Source organism: Haliaeetus leucocephalus, unplaced genomic scaffold, assembly GCF_000737465.1.
Source record: "Haliaeetus leucocephalus isolate CR32 unplaced genomic scaffold, Haliaeetus_leucocephalus-4.0 Scaffold173, whole genome shotgun sequence".
Lineage (NCBI taxonomy): Eukaryota > Metazoa > Chordata > Aves > Accipitriformes > Accipitridae > Haliaeetus > Haliaeetus leucocephalus.
Window position 1 is genome coordinate 6,184,453 of NW_010972609.1, and position 19,551 is coordinate 6,204,003.

Here is a 19,551-nt window from a genome sequence, read left to right on the forward strand (position 1 = left end):
CACAGTACTGTACTGTAGAACTATCTGGTGAAAAAATGATCAATACTGATAGGCTATGACAGGCTTTTGGCAGCTTTAGGGCAACCTGTCTAGGCTTTGTACAAGAAGAAAAATAAGCTATCTGTACATTACATTTTTTCAGTCTTATTTTTTCCTCTTCTAGCTCTCATCATTTTAAGCAATTATACTACAAATTATCTCTGGAGTTTTTCAAAGACCTTCATGGTGTTTGATATATTGATGTTTAAAAGTCAGCTGTTGTAAACACGATCTATACATATTTGTTACCTTATGGTGGATTTTGTTCCTGACTTTTTGTTCCTCTTCAAGTTATAGTGCTTATTCTCCATCCCTCTCTTGGAACATGAACACCTCTGTGCAGCGGGAGCAGTTACGGCTAGAGATTTTGTCTTAAGGCCACGTTTACATATCAATTTCTATAATTAGATGAGATTTTTGCCCTTAATTTTTATATAAATTATGTATTTACAGTGGCTCACTCCTATCTGCTCTCTTTGTTTTCTGTGCCCTAGCTAAACTCCAGTGCCTTAAAATTTTGTATCTAATTCATGACCCACTGACTTCTGAGTAGTAGCTACAGAAAGTCCGTGCACAAAGGTGTAGAGAATGTCTCTTATGTGTTCAGTAGCCTATACAGTGTAGGGGTGAAAAGAGCCATAAATAAGAATTGGTCTTTATCCTTAGTTTTCAACATGGTTATATGTTGGAATTCATTGCACTGATACTGACAATTCTGCTTTTTCTTCATGACTATTTTAGCCATGAAAGCATGCTGTTGTGGAAGGAGACCAATGGATAAAGATCACAATAAACTATTTTATTTATGTCCCTATTTGTAGGATCAGAAGAGGTTTTGTCCTGGAGACAATATGCATAACTTCTAGGTAAATAATATCTTTTCCTTGTATAGTTTTACGCTTCACTAGTTACTCACCTGCTACTTAGCTGTAGAACACTCTTTGTTCGAAAAGAATCAGAGAAAGCTGTGGACTGTTGTGTGAATTGCAGTGACTGGACACAGAAAAGAGTCTGCAGCTGCAAGAGTCTTATTTGTTTATGTGCCTTATTAGCTAGAAGTAAAGTTCACAATGAAGGCTGCTGATGGGACAGTTCTTTAGTATGGAGGCTAAGAATAAAGATTTGGACCAGGCTTGTCTTACATATTTGGCTGACTAAGATGCATTTAAGTGTTAGTTCCTACACATACAGAATGGAGGTAGTTCTTTTGGATGTGAGTGTAATTTGGAAAAATAAAGATAACAGTTGAGAATTTCTCTTAGCCATCAAAATAGCAAGTCCAAGCGTTATCAAATATACTTCAAAGTATTTCATTCAATTTATCTATGAAAGTAATCAGTGAGCTACTGAAGTACCTGTGCTAAATGATTTGTTTGTTTATTTACAAGAAGAAAGCTGTACTCCTATGGTTTTGAATAGCAACGTAACTATTGAAGCCAGGGTACAATGGATGCTATCAGAAAAGCCCCATATGGGTGCACTTTAGATCTTTTGAATACCACAAAAGTTTAGTGACCTAGAAATGAATCAATAAAAAGCCATCCTCTATCTGACAAATTGAAGAACTGAGGGATTCTTACAGATGCATTGACTTTAACAATTCAAGATACACTGTTTGTAAAGGCTTTCTGAGAGACATTTAATCCTTAGAGTACTGTAGCAGACTATGAGGTGTTTTATATTTAGATCACTCTCCATAGTTAATTTCCTATTTTTACTGTAAGTTCACTGTTATGAAAATCAATGTAAGAAGACTAAAGGAAAGGCTAATGCTAAAATGATGTGTCCTTACACTGAACGTAAATGTTTTTAATTTGCTAAATTGAAAATTCCTTATTGTTCTGCAAAATATGGTTTGGAAGGGTATGGCAGTGTAAGAACCTCTCTAGTCCTGTTATATTACAAATAAGTCTATCACTCAACAAAGTGAATTATAATCTTGGATAGGTCAGAAAAAAGGTTTATATCCCTGTTCCCCATTGCTTCACTTCTATAGTTTTAACATTTCGGCATTTCAAATAAAATTTGAGTAAAAATTCTTCTTAACCACTACAGCCTTGTTTCCTCTTAATTTAGTTAAATAATCATCAACACACAGTATGATTTCTTATATTTATTCAGGGTTTATGGAGTTTCCGTGTTATGTTTGGCACAAAATTGAGCATGTTGTTTACTTTCTAAGGAATAATTAATATCAGAAATGATGATCCAGAAAGACTCTCTGTATAGTTGCATGCACATACACAAGCCATAAAATACTTGGACTAAATGAAATATTGGCTTATACTTCATTAAATGTCAGTTAAGTCCTGTGCATATGCAATACAACTCAGTGTTTCTGTGCCTCAAATGGTGAAGAAGGTGTACTTCAACCTGTAGATAAAAATTAAGAAATCAAGATTTTGGATTCACCAAGGATAACTTAAATGTTACAGCTGAGGATCCTTCCAGAGCACCCTACTAGAGTTCCTTTTTCTCTTTTGTTCAAAGGGAGGGAGGTCTAACAAAATTGGCTACCTCCACTGACATCTGCTGCAGTGATGTGATTATATGAGAGGCTTGGTGGCTTCTTTCAGGTAGTTCAGACAATTTAAGAAAAAAAAAAAAGTAGATATCATGCTGTCACTTTGACTTCTAGAGGGCTTTGGTTCTTAAATTGAGAGCTTCATAGATGGAGATTACCACATGGAAATCAATATACTGTTAATAATACATTACCAGTTATTGCAGTAAGCAACCAAAGAATAAATAACTAGAGAGAGCCAACATGTAGGGGACAGGAGCTGTATGTGTTCCTAGACTTCAGTTATAAGGGAGAATTACTCTGCATATGGGTTTTATTTATATCTTGTTGAAGCAGTTTAAGATCTAAGCAGGCTCCAAAGACTATATTTACAAAATAAGACTGTAATACTTCTTCAAAACTTTAGATAGTGTCAGTTGTACTTTTTGCTTCCGCACCTGTAGTGCTTCAGTTTTACCTGAATTGAGCCTTGTCTCCACCCAAGTCTTATACATGGATCTACATCCTTAGTCACAGCATAATGTATGGAGCTGAGTTACTCGGAAAACAGTTCTTCAGTAACACTATTAATGGCTTTTTAAGGATGCGAGAGTAAACATAAAATATTTAATTAAGAGCTCCAAACTTTCAAGGAAGTTGCAGTTTGTAATTCTGTAATGCTTTTGGAAATCAGTCCTGCTGAAATTTTAATAAGGAACCCAGCGCTGTCAACAGTAAGCCTTTGTCAGTACTGTACTTTTCACAATACTGATCTGTCCCTATTTTTCACTAAACTTATTTTTAAAAAAGATAAATGTGTTATTAGAAGTACATTAGAAGGCTAATATGGCCTAGTAAGCAGGTTAGCAGTATCAAAGGTAAATTATATTAATACAGTCTGAATTCTTAAATCATCAGACTCTACAATAAACTGGATGTATCAATGGCTAGTACTAGTAGCAACAGTGTTGTAGTTTCTGTATTCCCTTTGGCTTATTTGGATGTCCAGTTTTATGTAATTTCCTGTCTTAGCAACGGTGTTATGAAGCATTTTTCTCTATCTTGAAATGTTGCTTTAGAGTCACTTCGTTTCTTGGGTTTAATGAAAGGGAAACTTTTAAAGAAGTATCCTTAACAACAAAGTAGGTAATCTTGACACTATATCTTTAGGGATTATTCTGATGAAGAAAGAAGAAAGAAGTAAAAGAAATAAATTTTCCACATTTTAAGTGTATACCTTTTACCTTAAAAAAAAAAAAAGTATCCCATTAAAGAGAAATAGAAAAAGCAGGGAATAAATTCTGTTTTGCACAATATCTCATGGAGGATGGGCGATATCTCTGGGAGAACTGTTCCTTTTCCAGTGACTTTGAAAACTTGTGGTTTGAATTTCTTTCTCTTGTTAATCTAACCACTGAAGGTGTCAGTACTTGTGCATGATATTAGGAGTGTAGCAGTGCAACACCATTTTTCTGTGATTTGTTTCTTAAGTTTCCCCATTGCTATTAATATTCTTTCTCCTTTTTGGATATACATGTCCTTTCTTTCTTTCCTTCCTCCTACTTCGCTTCATTGGTTCTTTTTAACTCTTAAGGTCTAAAACATGCTATTCTGGTACATATCAAAGTTACAGTCTTTTTGCTTTCCTTCTTTAGTATTTTTTACAAATTAGATATGAATGACAACTTTCTGATTTTCAGCCTTTGTTATAGGTTTTGTGGTTTTTCTTTTAGTATTTTCATATGTGATTTATAATAATGAGGAAATTGTTTCCAAGTCACACAAAGAATGGATTAAGAGTCTTGTTGGTTCTATATAAAGAAAATATATCTCTCTATTTTTCTGCTACAGCATCCCTGTGTATTATCTTCCAGCAGCCAGATTAAGAGATGAAAAAGTGAAACCTTACAGTGTTGCATTTACTTTTCTTCCACACAAAATATTTCAGATATCTTTCTAAATAAATATCAGAAATATGTTCTTCCAAAGAGCATGATCTAAAATTTTACTGGACAATTAATCAGGTAGTTATATTGTTAGGAATTTTTTTTGCTAGCGTTAACATTGCTATTGTTTATATTTCCTAAAAGTAAAGAAAATCAGAGATGGTTCAAATTTCAATTGTTATTTACTCATTCACTTCCACCATAGTTTTGAGTTATGATAAGTTATAGTTGTATGAAGCTCATTAAGACTTTCTAATTCTGGTAATTTCTGATACTTTACTTGCAGTGAAGAAGCTGAAGGAAATACTAGCCTTTCTAAAGTCAGTGGGAGTTTGTATTTTTATTTTGGTAGGCTAGTATTCACAATGTCTGTTAACAAGTATTGTCTCACTTCTTAAACTATAAATTCATATGTCATTTGAATGTGTTCATGATTTTGCTCTGATTAGCTTTAAAAAACAGCATTGCAAATTGTCTATTTTTTCAGTATATCAATATATAGTTTGGAAAGAAATGCAGATGTAAGAATGTCTCTATAAGAAATGATACCTTTGTGTATATATATATTAAGCATGCCAAATATGACTACATTTGAAAAGCATCAATTAATAGATACTTTAAGCAAGTTGATTAATATTTTAATGATTAAGACTATAAATATTAACACAGTTCTCCTAAATGAACAAAGCCCCTTCGCATTAAACCATGATTTTGGTAATCAGTTGATATTTATGGGAAACCTTGTTAGGGAGATAGCACTATTGCTGTATCCCATCCATATCTTAGAATCAAATACATGATTGAGTGCTATTTCCCTGGCTTGAAAAATTAGGAATACAGTATTATCAAGCATTATTTTTAAAGCTTTGGAATCATATTTTACCTGTTATCTATGTTGTACATTATATACTCTAGGAGATAGACCAAAAGAGAGTTTTTATAGAGTTGTGAAAATACAGGTGGGTGATTTATCTAACAAAAAAGAAAAAATTGCAACCATTCTTGTTTTCACAGAGGAAGATAAGTACGGTCTTTACTCCAATTTGTTGTTCAAGTATTTTCTCGCAGAGGGAGTTGTCTGTGGACATGACTTGTTTGTTGCTTCTGCTAAAGAGCATCCTGACAACATTTTAAAGGTAAAGAAGACTCATAGCTTTTGACAAGTAAAGCTGTAATCTCTTGATGAATTTAAATAGATTTTAAAGTGTATATATTGTGTAGTAAGAAATTAATTAGTCTTGGTGATTCCTAAGAATGTGTTGGGAAGTGCAGGAGTATTTACACTGGCCAGGTTTGGGAATTAAATTTAGTTCACTCGCCTCCCTCTATGGACAATGGAGTAAGATCCTCCCAAGGCCAAATCAGGCTAGGAGTCTGGTTATCCTTTATTTTGATTATGGATGAAAACCAGACAGACTAGTTGGCTTAGTTGAATGGTTTGAGTAAACCCAACTGTTTACAGTTTCCACCTGCCTATCAGGAAGAGTAGTTAAGCTGCTTTGAATATATTGTGGTGGAAACTGTACAATTTGTGTAGATACTTATTGTAGTTTCCTATAGAAAAGAGAAATATCATTTAACATCTTTACAACTTCCTTTACATGTACGTTTCATTCTGACTGTCTTTTTTTGCTAGGAAACATGGTCGGCTTTGGATTAGGTCATATAGAAAGGTTCCTTTCAGACTTCAGTGAACTCCTAATCAAACACTAATAGTTTCCATTATAAGGAAATTATATAAGGGAAAAAGCCTGATCAACACTGCAAAAAATGCTGAAGTGTGAGGATAATCTTACAAAATTTCATTAAATATTTTATGTCTTTCTAAGGCTGCTTTTTTCTAATATCAAAAGTAACATATAATTTACTGATTACTTCTGCATCAAGTAAAGTCTGGCTATTTCCTTAAGAGTCTTCAGAGACTATTTCTGGACAAAATGATTACTTTTCTTTTTTCTCACCTAGTGATGGTAGATTCTATGCCTTATCTGTTCAATATTATCTTCAGTATTCAGGAAAAAATATATTCTTAATGAAATGATATGATTGTGGTTATGTTAAATCTGATAATTTTTTAATGAACTTAAAGAGGGTTCATTTAGGGGTGAAATTTTTATCATTTGTTCTTGTGATTTAGCATATAGCCTAAACAAATAGGTTAGAAATTGATTGTGAAGTATGAATTCCATAAGAACTTGCTATATTTTTAATAATATTTGGTTTTAAATAACTGATAATCAAGCCATTGACTCTCTGACCATACAATACATGATCATTGCAGTTATTTTTCTCATTATTCAAATGAATATTTTTATTGCATTGCATTAAAATTTCTTAAAATGGAGTAGCTAACATACATTTTATTCTTTCATTCACCTTTGAATCTATTGTTCAAAGCATGTCATATTTTTCCTAGCTCCTGTTCTTCAGGCTTTTGCATGTTAATCAACAGACATCGTTATGTACATCTATCCTTCTAGTACCAGTTTGAATTTGTGGTCAGTTAGTGACTTACTGAGTTCTGTTGTCTGATTTGGAGTAAGTTTTCCTTCTTACTTTTCAGGGGTAAACACTACATAATAATACTGCATTCCTCTGTTGTAACTCCATAGTGGTGTTACTATACAAGATTATAAATGGATGGACAATGTTATTACAGGGAAGTTGAGGAAAACATAATTTTGTCTTGTTTTCTTCCTCCATTTGTGTGTTTATATATCCAATAGTACTCTTGTCTATGCTTTTATACTCTTACCTTGAATATTCAACACTTCCTTTGCTTAACAGACAAGGCACAGTAGAGTTGATTTCTCTGATTTGTATTGCTGTCTTGAAATTGGTTCAGTGAAGTAACCCTGTAATATGCTAGGTGTCGATCTAGAAAATTATGTACTTTCACACTTGGAAAGCTTTGGCACTTCTTAAAATTCCAGCGTGCGTTACCTAAAAAACATTATTGCCTCACCTGGAAAAAGTCGATCTAAGACTGGCATTGGCCACAGTTGGGTCTCCATATTACAGAAGTAAAGGAGTTTTCCCTACGATTGCCTCACTTGACTTCTAAAAGAGAGGACCTTCAGGTGCTTCAAGAAGTCCTCTCCTGTCATAAAAATGAGCTGTTTGGGATTTGGATGTCTCCACCAAGTCAAGATTTTAATATAGCATATCTGACCGTTGAATAACATTGCTTTTTATTTAATGAGATTAGTAATTAATTTATTTTCAGTATCTGATTGGACTGTATTCTTTACTGGAAGGGCAACATAGATATGGTACATATCAACTTGAATTATACATTTCATGCTTGGTTTTTATTTTATAAAATTCAAGTACAGATTCAATATATTCTATAGCTAGTATTCTAAATAACTCGTGTTTTACATAAAGGCAGCTCATTAACTGCCCTATGTCCATATTGTGTGGTCAGTCTATTTATACATTCAGTTCTCTGCTGAGATGCCATAATTGCCCTATTCTAATTTTATGATGTGATTGGAAGTTTTTTGAACCTATAACCAAGACAAATATTGCTGGTAGTAGGAAGGGGAAAAGACATTCTTATAGACCATAATTATCTTGAAATTGTGTATAGCTAAGAGACAAGGAGAGGATAAAAAGCCCTGATCAGCTGCCTAAGATATATTATATTACCACCCACCAATTTATCCATCATCCTTTGAAAACATATTCATGCCTTTTGTAGTCAAAGCTCCTTCAGGAAATTGGCATTAAGACATAATGCTGAAAAATTATACATCTCTGGTAAAACCTACAGAACTATATACATGCTGGTTTTTAGAAAGTATTTTAAACATTTAAGAGCATTTCTGTTCAATCTATATTCTTCAACAAAAGGCAACTTTTTACTACAAAGGCATAAATACTGGGAAGGGAATAGTATATAATGTAAGAAATAGTATGGTATACTTTGTGATCGATCATAAAATAAAACTGCACTGGCAAATAGAAAACTAAATCAATATTAAAATGACTGAAGGAAACATTATATCTTAACATTTCATTTTCAGTACGATACTTTATTAAGTTTAGACTACAAATTATGAAAGGCAGTTATGTGCTCAAACTTAAAAACAAAGAGAAACTAATAAAGTAGATGGGTTTTTTCTTGTATCTGTTTCCTTCACTGTGTTTAGTGGCTGTATTTTTTTATATAATTCAGCACTCTGAAGTTAATGCCAGCTGTTTTGAAGTTGCATATAGTGTATGTGTTTGAGAACGGATCATATAAATTTGAGTATATGGTTATATTTATTACAGTGGAAATCTTTAACTTAAACACTGTTATGCTTTTTTGCAAGAAACAGCAAGCAAGGGGGTTGAATATTTCCTTGAACATCACTGTAGCCAAAATTAGAACAGGTTTGCATCCATTCCAAGTTAGGATACCAAACTGACTTCTCGAAGCCATAAAAATAAGTAACTATATAACAGCTTAGTTGTTTATGCCCATTCTCCTTGTTAGTGCCAAGGTATGGTTCCAGTCTTTCAAAAAAAAAAAATCTGTATCTATGGTGGCTACATTTCTATATTTCTCACTTTTCCTACTTCAATTTGGCACTAAAATTCTAGAACTGCCTAAACTGCCTATATAAGAGTTTCTTTGTCTTTTTTTCCTAATTAGTTTATCTAGACCTTGGGGGTGAGCTGATTTTCACAACTTTTAGTGAGGAAAAAATTGGATTATATTTGCAAGTTACAAGTTCATCTTGACAATGAAGAGTGCTTTCTGTTAAGTTGCTTTTACTGTAGAGCCTGTGCAAAGTTTGTCTCAAGAGGAAGACTCACTGGTCATTATACGTGCTGGGAAACAGAAACCAGCATCCCCTGAAGCCCAGCAATTTCCCTGTGGGACCCCGGCCAATGTTACCTCAATGACCATTCCATTGGGAACTTGGAACCCCGAGGTGGAAGAGTGGAAGGTCCAGAACTGCTTTCTAGAGCTGCATCTGTTCATCTCCTGTGGAAAAGTTGAATGCTTTGTGCAATTACTGCATTTTTATGGAATCTCTTTTCAAGCTGGAATCTTATTACAAGATACTTATGGACTCTGTTGAGATTGCCTTTTGGAGGTTCTCTTACAAGAAGAGAGGATAAAGAGCACATCCTTCAAAGAAAAAAAACCATACTTTGACATAATCTGAGCCTGCTGCTTATGGTCAAGGTGCTTTTCCTACCTATGCTATAGAGGATAGCCTTCTTAGAGGGAAAGACATTCTCCAGAATTCTACCCCCAGTCAAGTCCTTCGAGGCTTACCGTACTAAGGCACAAAGCAGTATTTACCTTGTATATCTGGTGTCATTGTACTTCCAAGTTTGAAAATGAACAATGTGCAAACAGTTTGCTCTCTGGAGAACTACGCAGAAGATTCTCTTGAGTAATAAAGCCCTTAGTGTGCCCATGTATCAGATACACAGCTTCATTGTGTTTGCTGGACATATCCTGAAGCCAAGTCAGTCAGGAGAAACCACAGTAGTAGTGTAGGGTACCACAGTGAAAGGGAAAAATGCAGCATTGCTTGGTGAGGAAGCTGGGAGGTGCATGTAGAGAAGTATAATGGTTTATTAAAAAACCAATAGGGACAAGATCAAAAAAGCCTCCAGGAACAAGTTTTTAAAATTTCCTACCAAGCTCAAAAGATCTCTAAAAAAAAAAAGTGAAAGTATATTTTAAATATGGCATTTCGCTTAAGTATGTCATTTGGAAAAGACTGAAAAAATTCCACCTCCAGCAAACTGGTTATACTGAGTAAACCTGAAGAATAGAATGTGGACACTTAACTCTTTTCCCACTGAAAAGATGAATGCAGAAAGAATCCAGCAAAATGTACTTTTGTTATTTCAAGGGTTATTTAAAAAACAACAGCAATAAACAACCCATTGAGCTTCAGTGTTGTATTACTGTGTTTGCAAACAACCTCTTGAAAGAAAGCATAGCTGTCTACATGGACTTTTTTATTCCAGCAAAGTACATTCAACCATGATGCTTACATTTTCCCCTCACAGATATGACTCTAAAACATGGTTGTGTCAAAAGGAAGAGTGCAAACCTAGAAGAAATTATCAGGCTGGTGACAAGGGCTTTCCAAGCTTCCATTTTCAAAGAGCTCTCTTCTAACTCCTTCCTGTCTCTTCACTGTCTAGTGTTGTAAAAGAAGCTGTGTATGAATGCAAGAGGTATTTTTTCTGTCGTCTGACATTTCTACATGCTACATAAAGAAACTAAAAGCATAACAGCTTGAAAGGTAAAAATATATATGCAAGAAGGGCTACAATCCTATTATCCTTTCTTTCCCAATTGTATTTTCAAAATACATGACCTTCTTACAGTGATTCAGCTGCTGCGTGCTGTTAAATGTTATCACTTATTACACAGAAATCCAATTACAGTTACAACACTAGTGAACTTTCCTACCACCTATTCTCTCTCTTTCTGAAGTAAAGATAGCCTTGTGGCACAAAGACTAGGGTTGAAGCTAACCCTGGCAGCTGTCTCAGAGTTTGAAAGTTCCTTTGAAAAATCTATTTTCTTTATCATATAGCTCTTGCTCATCTGCTTACTTTTCTTGCTTGCATGTTGGGTAAATGGAATATCTATTTTACATTTTTCTGTATTAAAATGCAGATAATTTAATTATGTTGTAATACATAATTTTCTGCTTTACAAAACTGTGTTATAAACTTGACAAGAGAAGTTGTATGGGTGTGAAAAAGGATGCTGGAAAAAAAATAATCGCTTCTGTTTAAAAAGAGTGAAATCCTTTTAAGCAGTACCCACGCTGGGAACTCTCTAAAGTGTAAAGCTTGGTCTTTGTCAAAAGTTCAGACCACTCTAATAAAAAGATTTTCCAGAACTAGTGGAAATAAATGATTGGCTTAAATTTCAGGTTTCAATCTAACAATCCTTTGCTGTTTATTAGGAAATTTTCTTTCATGATCTTAGTTATAAAATTATGTTTGTTTTTAAAGACAGATCTTACTTAGCCTGATAAATGTATCATAAAAGCAGTAGCTTAAAAAAACCCAAATGTTTAGGCTTCAGTGTTCACAAATAACTATTTTACAAATCTAGTTGGTAACTTTGTAGAATTGATTTGCTCAAGTAGTGGACTATTGCTTACAGTGCTCATCTCTAAAGGTGTTCATGAATAACGCTGTTATTATTAAATCTGTTTAGGCTAGTGCATTATACACTGCAGCAGAATTTACAGAATTTTGGACAAGGGCACTCTCATTTTATTTAGTTTCTCCACATTACTTTTTTTAGTACGTCATTCTCTTTTTTGTTGTATTTTTCTTAATTAAGCATTCATGAACTGATACAGAAAAAAGATGAAATAAAAAAAAAAAAATCTGATCTTCTCGTATGCATTCCTGGGTTTTAATGTTGTGAAATGGAGCCATAGTGTGAGGAAGTTATAGCAGAGAGTTCTGTGACTTGACTGTAGGGTTTACTTCTGTGTATGTGAAGTAGAGAATATATTCTTATGGGTTAAAAAAAAATACCCCTTAGAGTACTTTCAATTAACCTTTTTTATTTCATAAAACAGAGGAATATTATTTCCCTTTTCTCTTCACACAATTCTTGTTTATCCTGGGTTGACATCCATTTGGTCCTTTTGAATGTCAAAGAAAAATTTCTGTAGAATATCCTTACCTGGAGATGGAAATAAATTGTTGTACAAGGGCCACTGAAAGGAGAAAAATTCTCTATCCAGTCATTTGTGTTCTTTGACAATAGACCTTGTCTTCACAAATGTTTACAATCAAAATAGAATCCTCCCCCCTTTTGGGAGTAGGGCCCTTTAAAATGACATTTATATAATACATTATTGAAAAGAAAATATTTACCCTTCCTGACTTACCATCTGGTGTCCTTTAAATACTAAAAATTAACATAATGAAAAAGAGCTTTAAATTCATGTGAGTTTAAACTAGCTAAATATCATTGCAGTTAGAAATCAACAGTGAATTGTACTCCCTTTAATATTTTTTTATTTCACGTTTCTTTAATCATACCTGTGATGATATTGCATTGCAAAATTGTTGCATAAAACCATGTGAACAACATATCTATTGATACATAAATAGATAATGTTTTAAATTCTTAAGTACTATTAATTATACAGTTATTGAAACCCATAAGGATCAAAGGATTTCATATAAGAGGGATTTCACATACAGCTTGGATTATGTTGCTAAATAATAGCACAGTAGTACTTCTTTAGCATTGTAAAATAGCTTAGAGAGGAGTATGATGCCTATAGTTGGTGTAATGCATTGGTAATTAAGAGGGTGTGAGGTTAAGCTTCATTAACTGCTGTGGGATTGTATCTTGGATTTTATTATCCCCTAGAGAACATAAGAAGTGAGAGAGGTCAAACTGTTAGAATCTGATTTTGCTTCGTGCATCTGCCAAAACAAGGCAGGCAGAGTAATGTGGCAGCAAACACAGAAAGGCCTGGATTGCCAGCAGATACGAGTTGTACACCATTTTCTTACAAAGATAAAAGATTTATTAATAAAAAATAAATTACTTCCTGTTTGCAATAAAACCTTCATAAGCTTGGTTTGTAGGAAACAAAATTATTTTAATTGCATTGTTGTTTAGTGTTAGCACTTTAGAAAACCATTTTTTCCCCACACTAATTTTTTTATTTTAAAAGATAGCAACAAGCTTCCTTTTCTCTTTTTTTCCTTTCTACTACATCTCAGTCTAGACACAGACAAATGCCCCAACCAAACCACACTTAATAACTTTAGCACTTGTCTGCCTTTTTTGTATATTCATGCTGCATAGCAAAGACTTGTATTTTAGTTGACCCCAAGAAGTGCTGTGCATTTTCTTTTTTTTTATTTTAACTAATGCACTGCTACATGCTTTGTTTTTTTATATACCTTATGAGAGATTTGTCTTTTTTTAGCCTGGGAGAATGTAACAGTTCTCAGGAGTTGACACACTGATGCCACAAAATTCTCAGTCCCAAAGCTTTTCAAAGCTATATGATGTGGGAGCTAAGATATTTTTAAGCAGAAATAGGTTAAATAGATATTACAGGCTGATAAATCAACTCTCCTTTTCTTAGTCTTTTGTTTAAATAACACTTTTCTTTCCAAATTCAGGATGAAATTTTGGAAGTAACTTTAAAAAATTTTAAGAGTCTTGTATTCTTCTGAAAATCTGATTTTGATTCTAAGAATATAAACTTATTTAATCCTAAATAGGCTCATAATCCAACATCCTTTTTTAAATTCTGATAATTTCAGCAGCTTTAGGTGCTTTTTATATATGATAGAGAAGTACAGTTCTCAAACATAAATAATGATTTAATAAGACGGCTGGAAACTAGAGTCTTTGTTTCTCAATTTGTAATGAATCTGGGAGAAAGGGAGTTTTACTAAAGCCCTGCTCTTGAATCTCCCATGGGCAGATATTTTGAGGAAAAGCCCAGGCTTAGCCATCTTTAAATGGCACTCATGGAAACCATGCCCTCCACTGCACTCCGTATATGTTCTGCTATATAGTTTTCAGTTCAATTTTTTTATAGCTGTGCCAGAAGGCGTCTGTGTTCTGTGGCTAGTTTGGCTGCTGGTCTGCTTCACCCTTTCCATAGCTTTTCTTTTTCCTTCAATTTTTAAGCACAATCTGAGAACTGATGAATGCTTTATAGTTCTTGGACAGTAATGAAACCTTTCATGACAGTGAAGAGTTGTGAAGTATATATCCAACCAGCCAGCCTTTATCTTTGAGAATATACCTATGTTATGACAACTGGAGACTTTTTCTCACTAAGGCATGATCAGGTTTGGAAGGAGCTAGTTCCTTGAAACAAAGAATAACATTTGATTTGCAGTGTCAGAAGAGCAGGAAACCTTTTATTCCAGTTCTAGTTATCATGAAGATAAAAAGAGGATATGAAGATAAAAAGAAATGTTTGGATCACTTCAATTTCAGTATTTTCAATATTGCCCATAAAGCAGGTTTATATAACTGTGTTCTGTGTCTGTAATTCTCCCTGGTCCCAAGCCTACTAACCAATTTTGAGCTCTCTCCATTTCCAAATGTGCTTATACAAAGATCTAGTTAAAAGATTTTTGAAAATTATGGACTGGGATACATGAATCAGTACATCCCAAGGCAAAACAACATTAATGATCACCTATGTATTGTGTTTAGTCTTTTACCAAGCTAATGAAGGCATGTGTGTTGGCTTCTAGTCAATGTAGACATACCTTCAAACAGGAACTGCACGTTCTGCCTCTCTTTCATACAGTTTAGTGTAAATGGGAGGGAAACAAGGGTAAAGAGGAGCTGGGACGATAGTGATAATGTTAGGATGCAGATCTGGAGGTAAACAATATTTATTAGTTCTGTTAATTAATCTTTATCTAAAATGTGTTCAAATTACAGATGTACTCAGATCATGGATAGGATTGGAATTTTTTTTCCTATTTGTGCTTAAGTGCAACATCCCAGAATATATTTAACCAAGTTAATATACCAGGTGGAGCTCAAGCAATTGATCTTCAAAATACCAGTCAGCTCCACAGGCAGACTACCTTTTCCAGATTGCAGCTGAATTATGTACGAAGCCTACTAAGAGGCCGTAAAATTCACAACCACCACATGCAAGAATATGGTTCAGGATATGTTTGCTTTAGAGCATAGTGTTTGTTGGGGTAGAAAATTATATGGCTGTGAGACCTAGTAGCCCCAGAAACGTCTTAAGTCTCAGTGCATCATGTGAACATGTTTCCTTCATAGGGACAAGAACATGGTACATCTAAGAAATGTATTCTTCAGCTAAGCATGGTAGTTATTAGGTAAATGTATTTCAGAAAAGCAACTGAGGAAATAAGACTTGCTCTTGGTATGAGAGAGTTTTTCAAGTGCTCCTGGTTCCTTCTGTGGGGCAGCAAGGGACAAGACAGCATAAAACAGACCTAAGCTGATGCATATGCTAACTGCCATGGTACTGAGTCATGGATTTTCTCGTGTTGCTTTGTATGAATTTAGTCATGTTTAAACAATCAGTTTATAATGTTAGAAGTTTTTTATTATGTCAGAATAAAATCTCTTTATTATGTCAGAAAAATAAACTATATTGGCAAAAAAGGCTATTTCAGATGGATACTTAGATAGGTTTTCGTCTCTGACAGCCAAAATCTTTATCAGCTTCAGATGAAACCATTTTTCCTTGATCTCTTAATCTGCTTCATTCTTAGCAACAGTTAAGGCATACCACAGTGCCTAATTGTGTTGCACTGATAGTGTGTCTGTCTCTGTTTTGGACTGAGCTTCTTGGGTGTCAACAGCTAGTATTTGTAATGTCTCCCTTCCATATAGTGCCATGTAAGAAGGTTTTGTTCTGTGTTTGACTGCAAGGCAGGAACTTTTTTCAGTGTTACATGAGGGTATTGAAGTAGCTTGTACTTTATCAGTAGTACTTGGAGAACTTCTCACCCCTTATTGTCTTAACCTCTGTTTTATTTTAGGGTAAAATACAGTCTCTGTGTAAAATATACATTATGTGTGATTATATAAAAGCAAATGTATATAGCTAAATGTCCCTGTCTCAAATTTGTCTTTGCCAATTATTATATAATAACCATGAACCAGTAGCGCAAGTGACAGGCATTTGCAGTGATTCCAGAGGAGAAAAATATTAAATAGCTTAAAAGAATATTGGTGCTGGTTTTCTCTTTACCTACAGTAAAGGTGAACAGTAAAGTACACAATTTCCTGGATTTCAGCTTTGTGGATGATGTGATAGCTGCCTGGTGATACAACAGCAGGATGAGGTAGCAGCATGTATCAGTGTTAGGATGCGAAACAGGCAAGCTCAGGGAGTTTGATGAAATGCTTAGGCAGGATTTCATGATATCTTCCAAACTGTGGCTGGCACTTGTTTTCAGAACAACAGAGATTACGCGCCACTATAAAAAGTTCCAGGTAGTACCTGGGAGCCAGTTGATCTTGGTGAGTGAAAGGAAGAGATACCTGGAAATGTTTTGGCCTGCAGATTTATTCATTTACAGAACTCACTTTTTAAATGAAGGTTGATTTTATTTATTTTTTTAATTAGTATAATTGGGCAATATTTTGAGATGATCACATATAATCAGCTCTTCACTAAAAAAGAAAGACCTTTTTGCCTTAGCCAGCTTAAACATATGAATAACTGTATTAGGAAATTAAATCGGCGTAATAGTTTAACTGTTCAGTAATTTGTTTTCAAAATAGCACCTTAATTCGAAAATAAGATTAATTAACTATTTGTTGTGGATATCTGAGTTATAAAATTAAGAATTCAAAATAACATCTTCTTTTTTAGAAAAATCCTTTATATAATTCTCTTAGAAGTAAATGGAAATAATTTGTATCTGCATATGTGTGAAATGCATTGGCTTGCTTGTCAGCTCATGTTTGTATTTATACTTTCTCAGAACCTTTCAGTAGTGTTCTGTTTTCATTTTCTCCTGTCTGTCAGAAATCTTTGTCTTTGGTTTGAAAGTTTGCCTGCTTTCTTTCTGGTTAGACGTAAGGAAACTTTGACAAAAGTAATTTTCTTTTTTTACTGAAACATCTGTTATAAATCTGTAAATTTAATGAAAGCACTAAATACTAACTTAAAATTATAATCTTCATGTAGTTTTCATATCCATAAAGCTTAATTTTTACAACCATAGTAATACGAGTTTATTGTATACAAGCGTATCTTTTAAACAAGCTGTAAGAAATCTGAAAATCTAACTCTGTACATAACCATTCTCATGAATAGTGTTTACCAGGCTTTTGCAGTTCATTTGCAAAAAGAAAGTAAATAAAATAATTTGCTCAAAGGTGTGGCTTGCATCTTCTGCTTAGCTGCTGAAACACATAGGTACAATTGTTCTATTTCTGCAACTTTATTGAAGTAACTACATAAAAGTTTTCATAGCTTCCATTACCTTTTATCTTGGAGGGTGTACTGACCAACCACTGAGAGAGAGACAGAAACAACTGTCCTGAAATTAGAAACATTTGTTCTCAATTTTGTCAATAATTGTAGATATTATGTTAATTTACACTAAAGAAACAAAACTAGTGCGTGTTGTTCACAAGATTACATATTGAACTGTATACAGGTTTTCTCTCCTGGATTCTTTAATACTGAATTAGCGTAATACTAAACCCAAAATGGATTCACTTAAACTTTCATTGACTTCTTTCTATGTGTGTCTGTTTGTATCATGTCTGCCTACATAAATCTGTGAATGTCATTTAGATGTTTATGGTCAGTATCGGTTCTGCCTATGTTCAGTGTTACATGTGTATCCCATACTTAGATCGAGATTCTTCTAAAGTTTTCAAATTTGGTTTTCTTATGTCTTCACACCTAATACCTTGTAACAGAGATACTGGCTAGCTCTGTGTATTTTTAACCCCTGAGACCACATCTCAGTTCTTTCTCAAGAGTCTTTGCTTAATGCAAAGTTAGTTTTCAAATAAGTCTTGATCTATTTTAAGCAGATAAAGAATTCCTGTACCCTCCAGCTTACACAGATGGGTGATAAAGTTGGGTCAGAAAACTTGATTGCACTTCATTCCTTTAGTAGATGTAGAAGCCCAATGCATAAATTCTGAATGCTGTGCTTGATATCTACCCAGTGCTGTTTATATTTTCAGCTATGCAACAAAGAGAGAAAGCAGAAAGTTTGTAATAAAACATTGTTCCTAATCTAGGTCTAAGTCAAAGCTCCAGGTCTGTCTTTGTAGAACAATTAAATCCACCTGTGTGCAATGCTTTTTTTTTTTTTAAGCCAGAAATGTTTGCATTAGAAACTTCTAAAAATTCCAGGATAAAATACTTGCCACTTCCTTTTACTTCCTTGTTTGTGTTCATGAGGTATCCATCATTAGTAGATATCATACCTAATGGTTAGCAGAAGAGAAAATTCAAACCATCCTGCCACAGTTGTTTTCAGCCTGTGTCTGTAGGCTATTGTGGTCTGTTGAATACTTTTGAAAGATTTATGGAAGATAACAAAGAAAAGTGATCTTATTATAAAACAGGCTTATATTCACTATGCAGGGAACTTATCTATTCTCAGAAATAGAATAGTTTAGGAGTTCAACCTTTAAAGAAAGATTTAAAAAAAAAAAGGAATATGGATGCTGCTCAAGATGTGTTGTTTGTGTAAAGCAGAGCATACAATTTGATAATTCCATTCTGCATTCTCTTATATTTGTATAATTCATTTTTCCCATAATAATTACATGGGTTTTTTCATGCTCAGTATTAGTAGGACCCAGTCATTCAGAACAGTTATTTTAATCAAGTTTTGTTGCAGATTTTGCAACTGTCCCATTATATTAAGATAACTGTATTAGCTAACTTTGGGGCGGGGGGGGAGGATGCAAATCTGAACTGCTGTTTCTACTGTAGATAGCTGAAATTCTTTTGCTCTCCACCTGTAGGAACTTCCAGCCCCTTTGCTTGATGATACCTACAGAAATGAACGGGGAGAAGAAGCAACAGCTGTTAAGTCTGAAGATTTTCAGGATTCTATGAAAATAGCCTGGCGCTACCAAAATTTACCAAAAGTGGAGGTAATCAGTATTTCATACTTTTTTCCTCTTGCAGTCGAAAAAAATTTGCAGAGCAAATGCTTTTCAGTAGAATCTAGACAACAGAACTGCTAATGGACACTGTTATAGGATTGCCTCCTGAAGGTTAATTATCATACAGCACTGCATTTTTTATTAGTGAAGATACAGAGAGAAAGGGAATTTGAGAGTTTGCAGAAACTATAAAATTTAATGCAGACAATAACAATTTAAAAGTAAAAAACATTAAAGTTCCATGGGATTTTTCAATTAGCATTATTAAATTGAGACAGCTTTTTATGAAAGTTTGAATAATTTGGTCACTTACAAATTACTTAAGTAGGCTTAATCAACAGTACTTACTAGACCTCTGTAGTGAAAGTACTGTGTCGAAGCAAGCTGTTGACCTGCTTATCCATGTGCATAACAACTAAAGTAAGCACTTGAGATTATAT

The 19,551-nt window shown here is 34.0% G+C and overlaps 1 protein-coding gene across 1 annotated transcript in view; it reads left to right on the plus strand.

The window, feature by feature from the left end:
* Positions 1 to 19,551, plus strand: part of ELP4 (elongator acetyltransferase complex subunit 4) — a 155,996-nt gene that overhangs the window by 13,915 nt on the left and 122,530 nt on the right. Inside the window, exons 3-4 of the mRNA XM_010563905.1 lie at positions 5,503 to 5,624; positions 18,968 to 19,099. Coding sequence (XP_010562207.1) covers positions 5,503 to 5,624; positions 18,968 to 19,099 — 254 coding nt within the window. The remainder of the gene's footprint in view (positions 1 to 5,502; positions 5,625 to 18,967; positions 19,100 to 19,551) is intronic.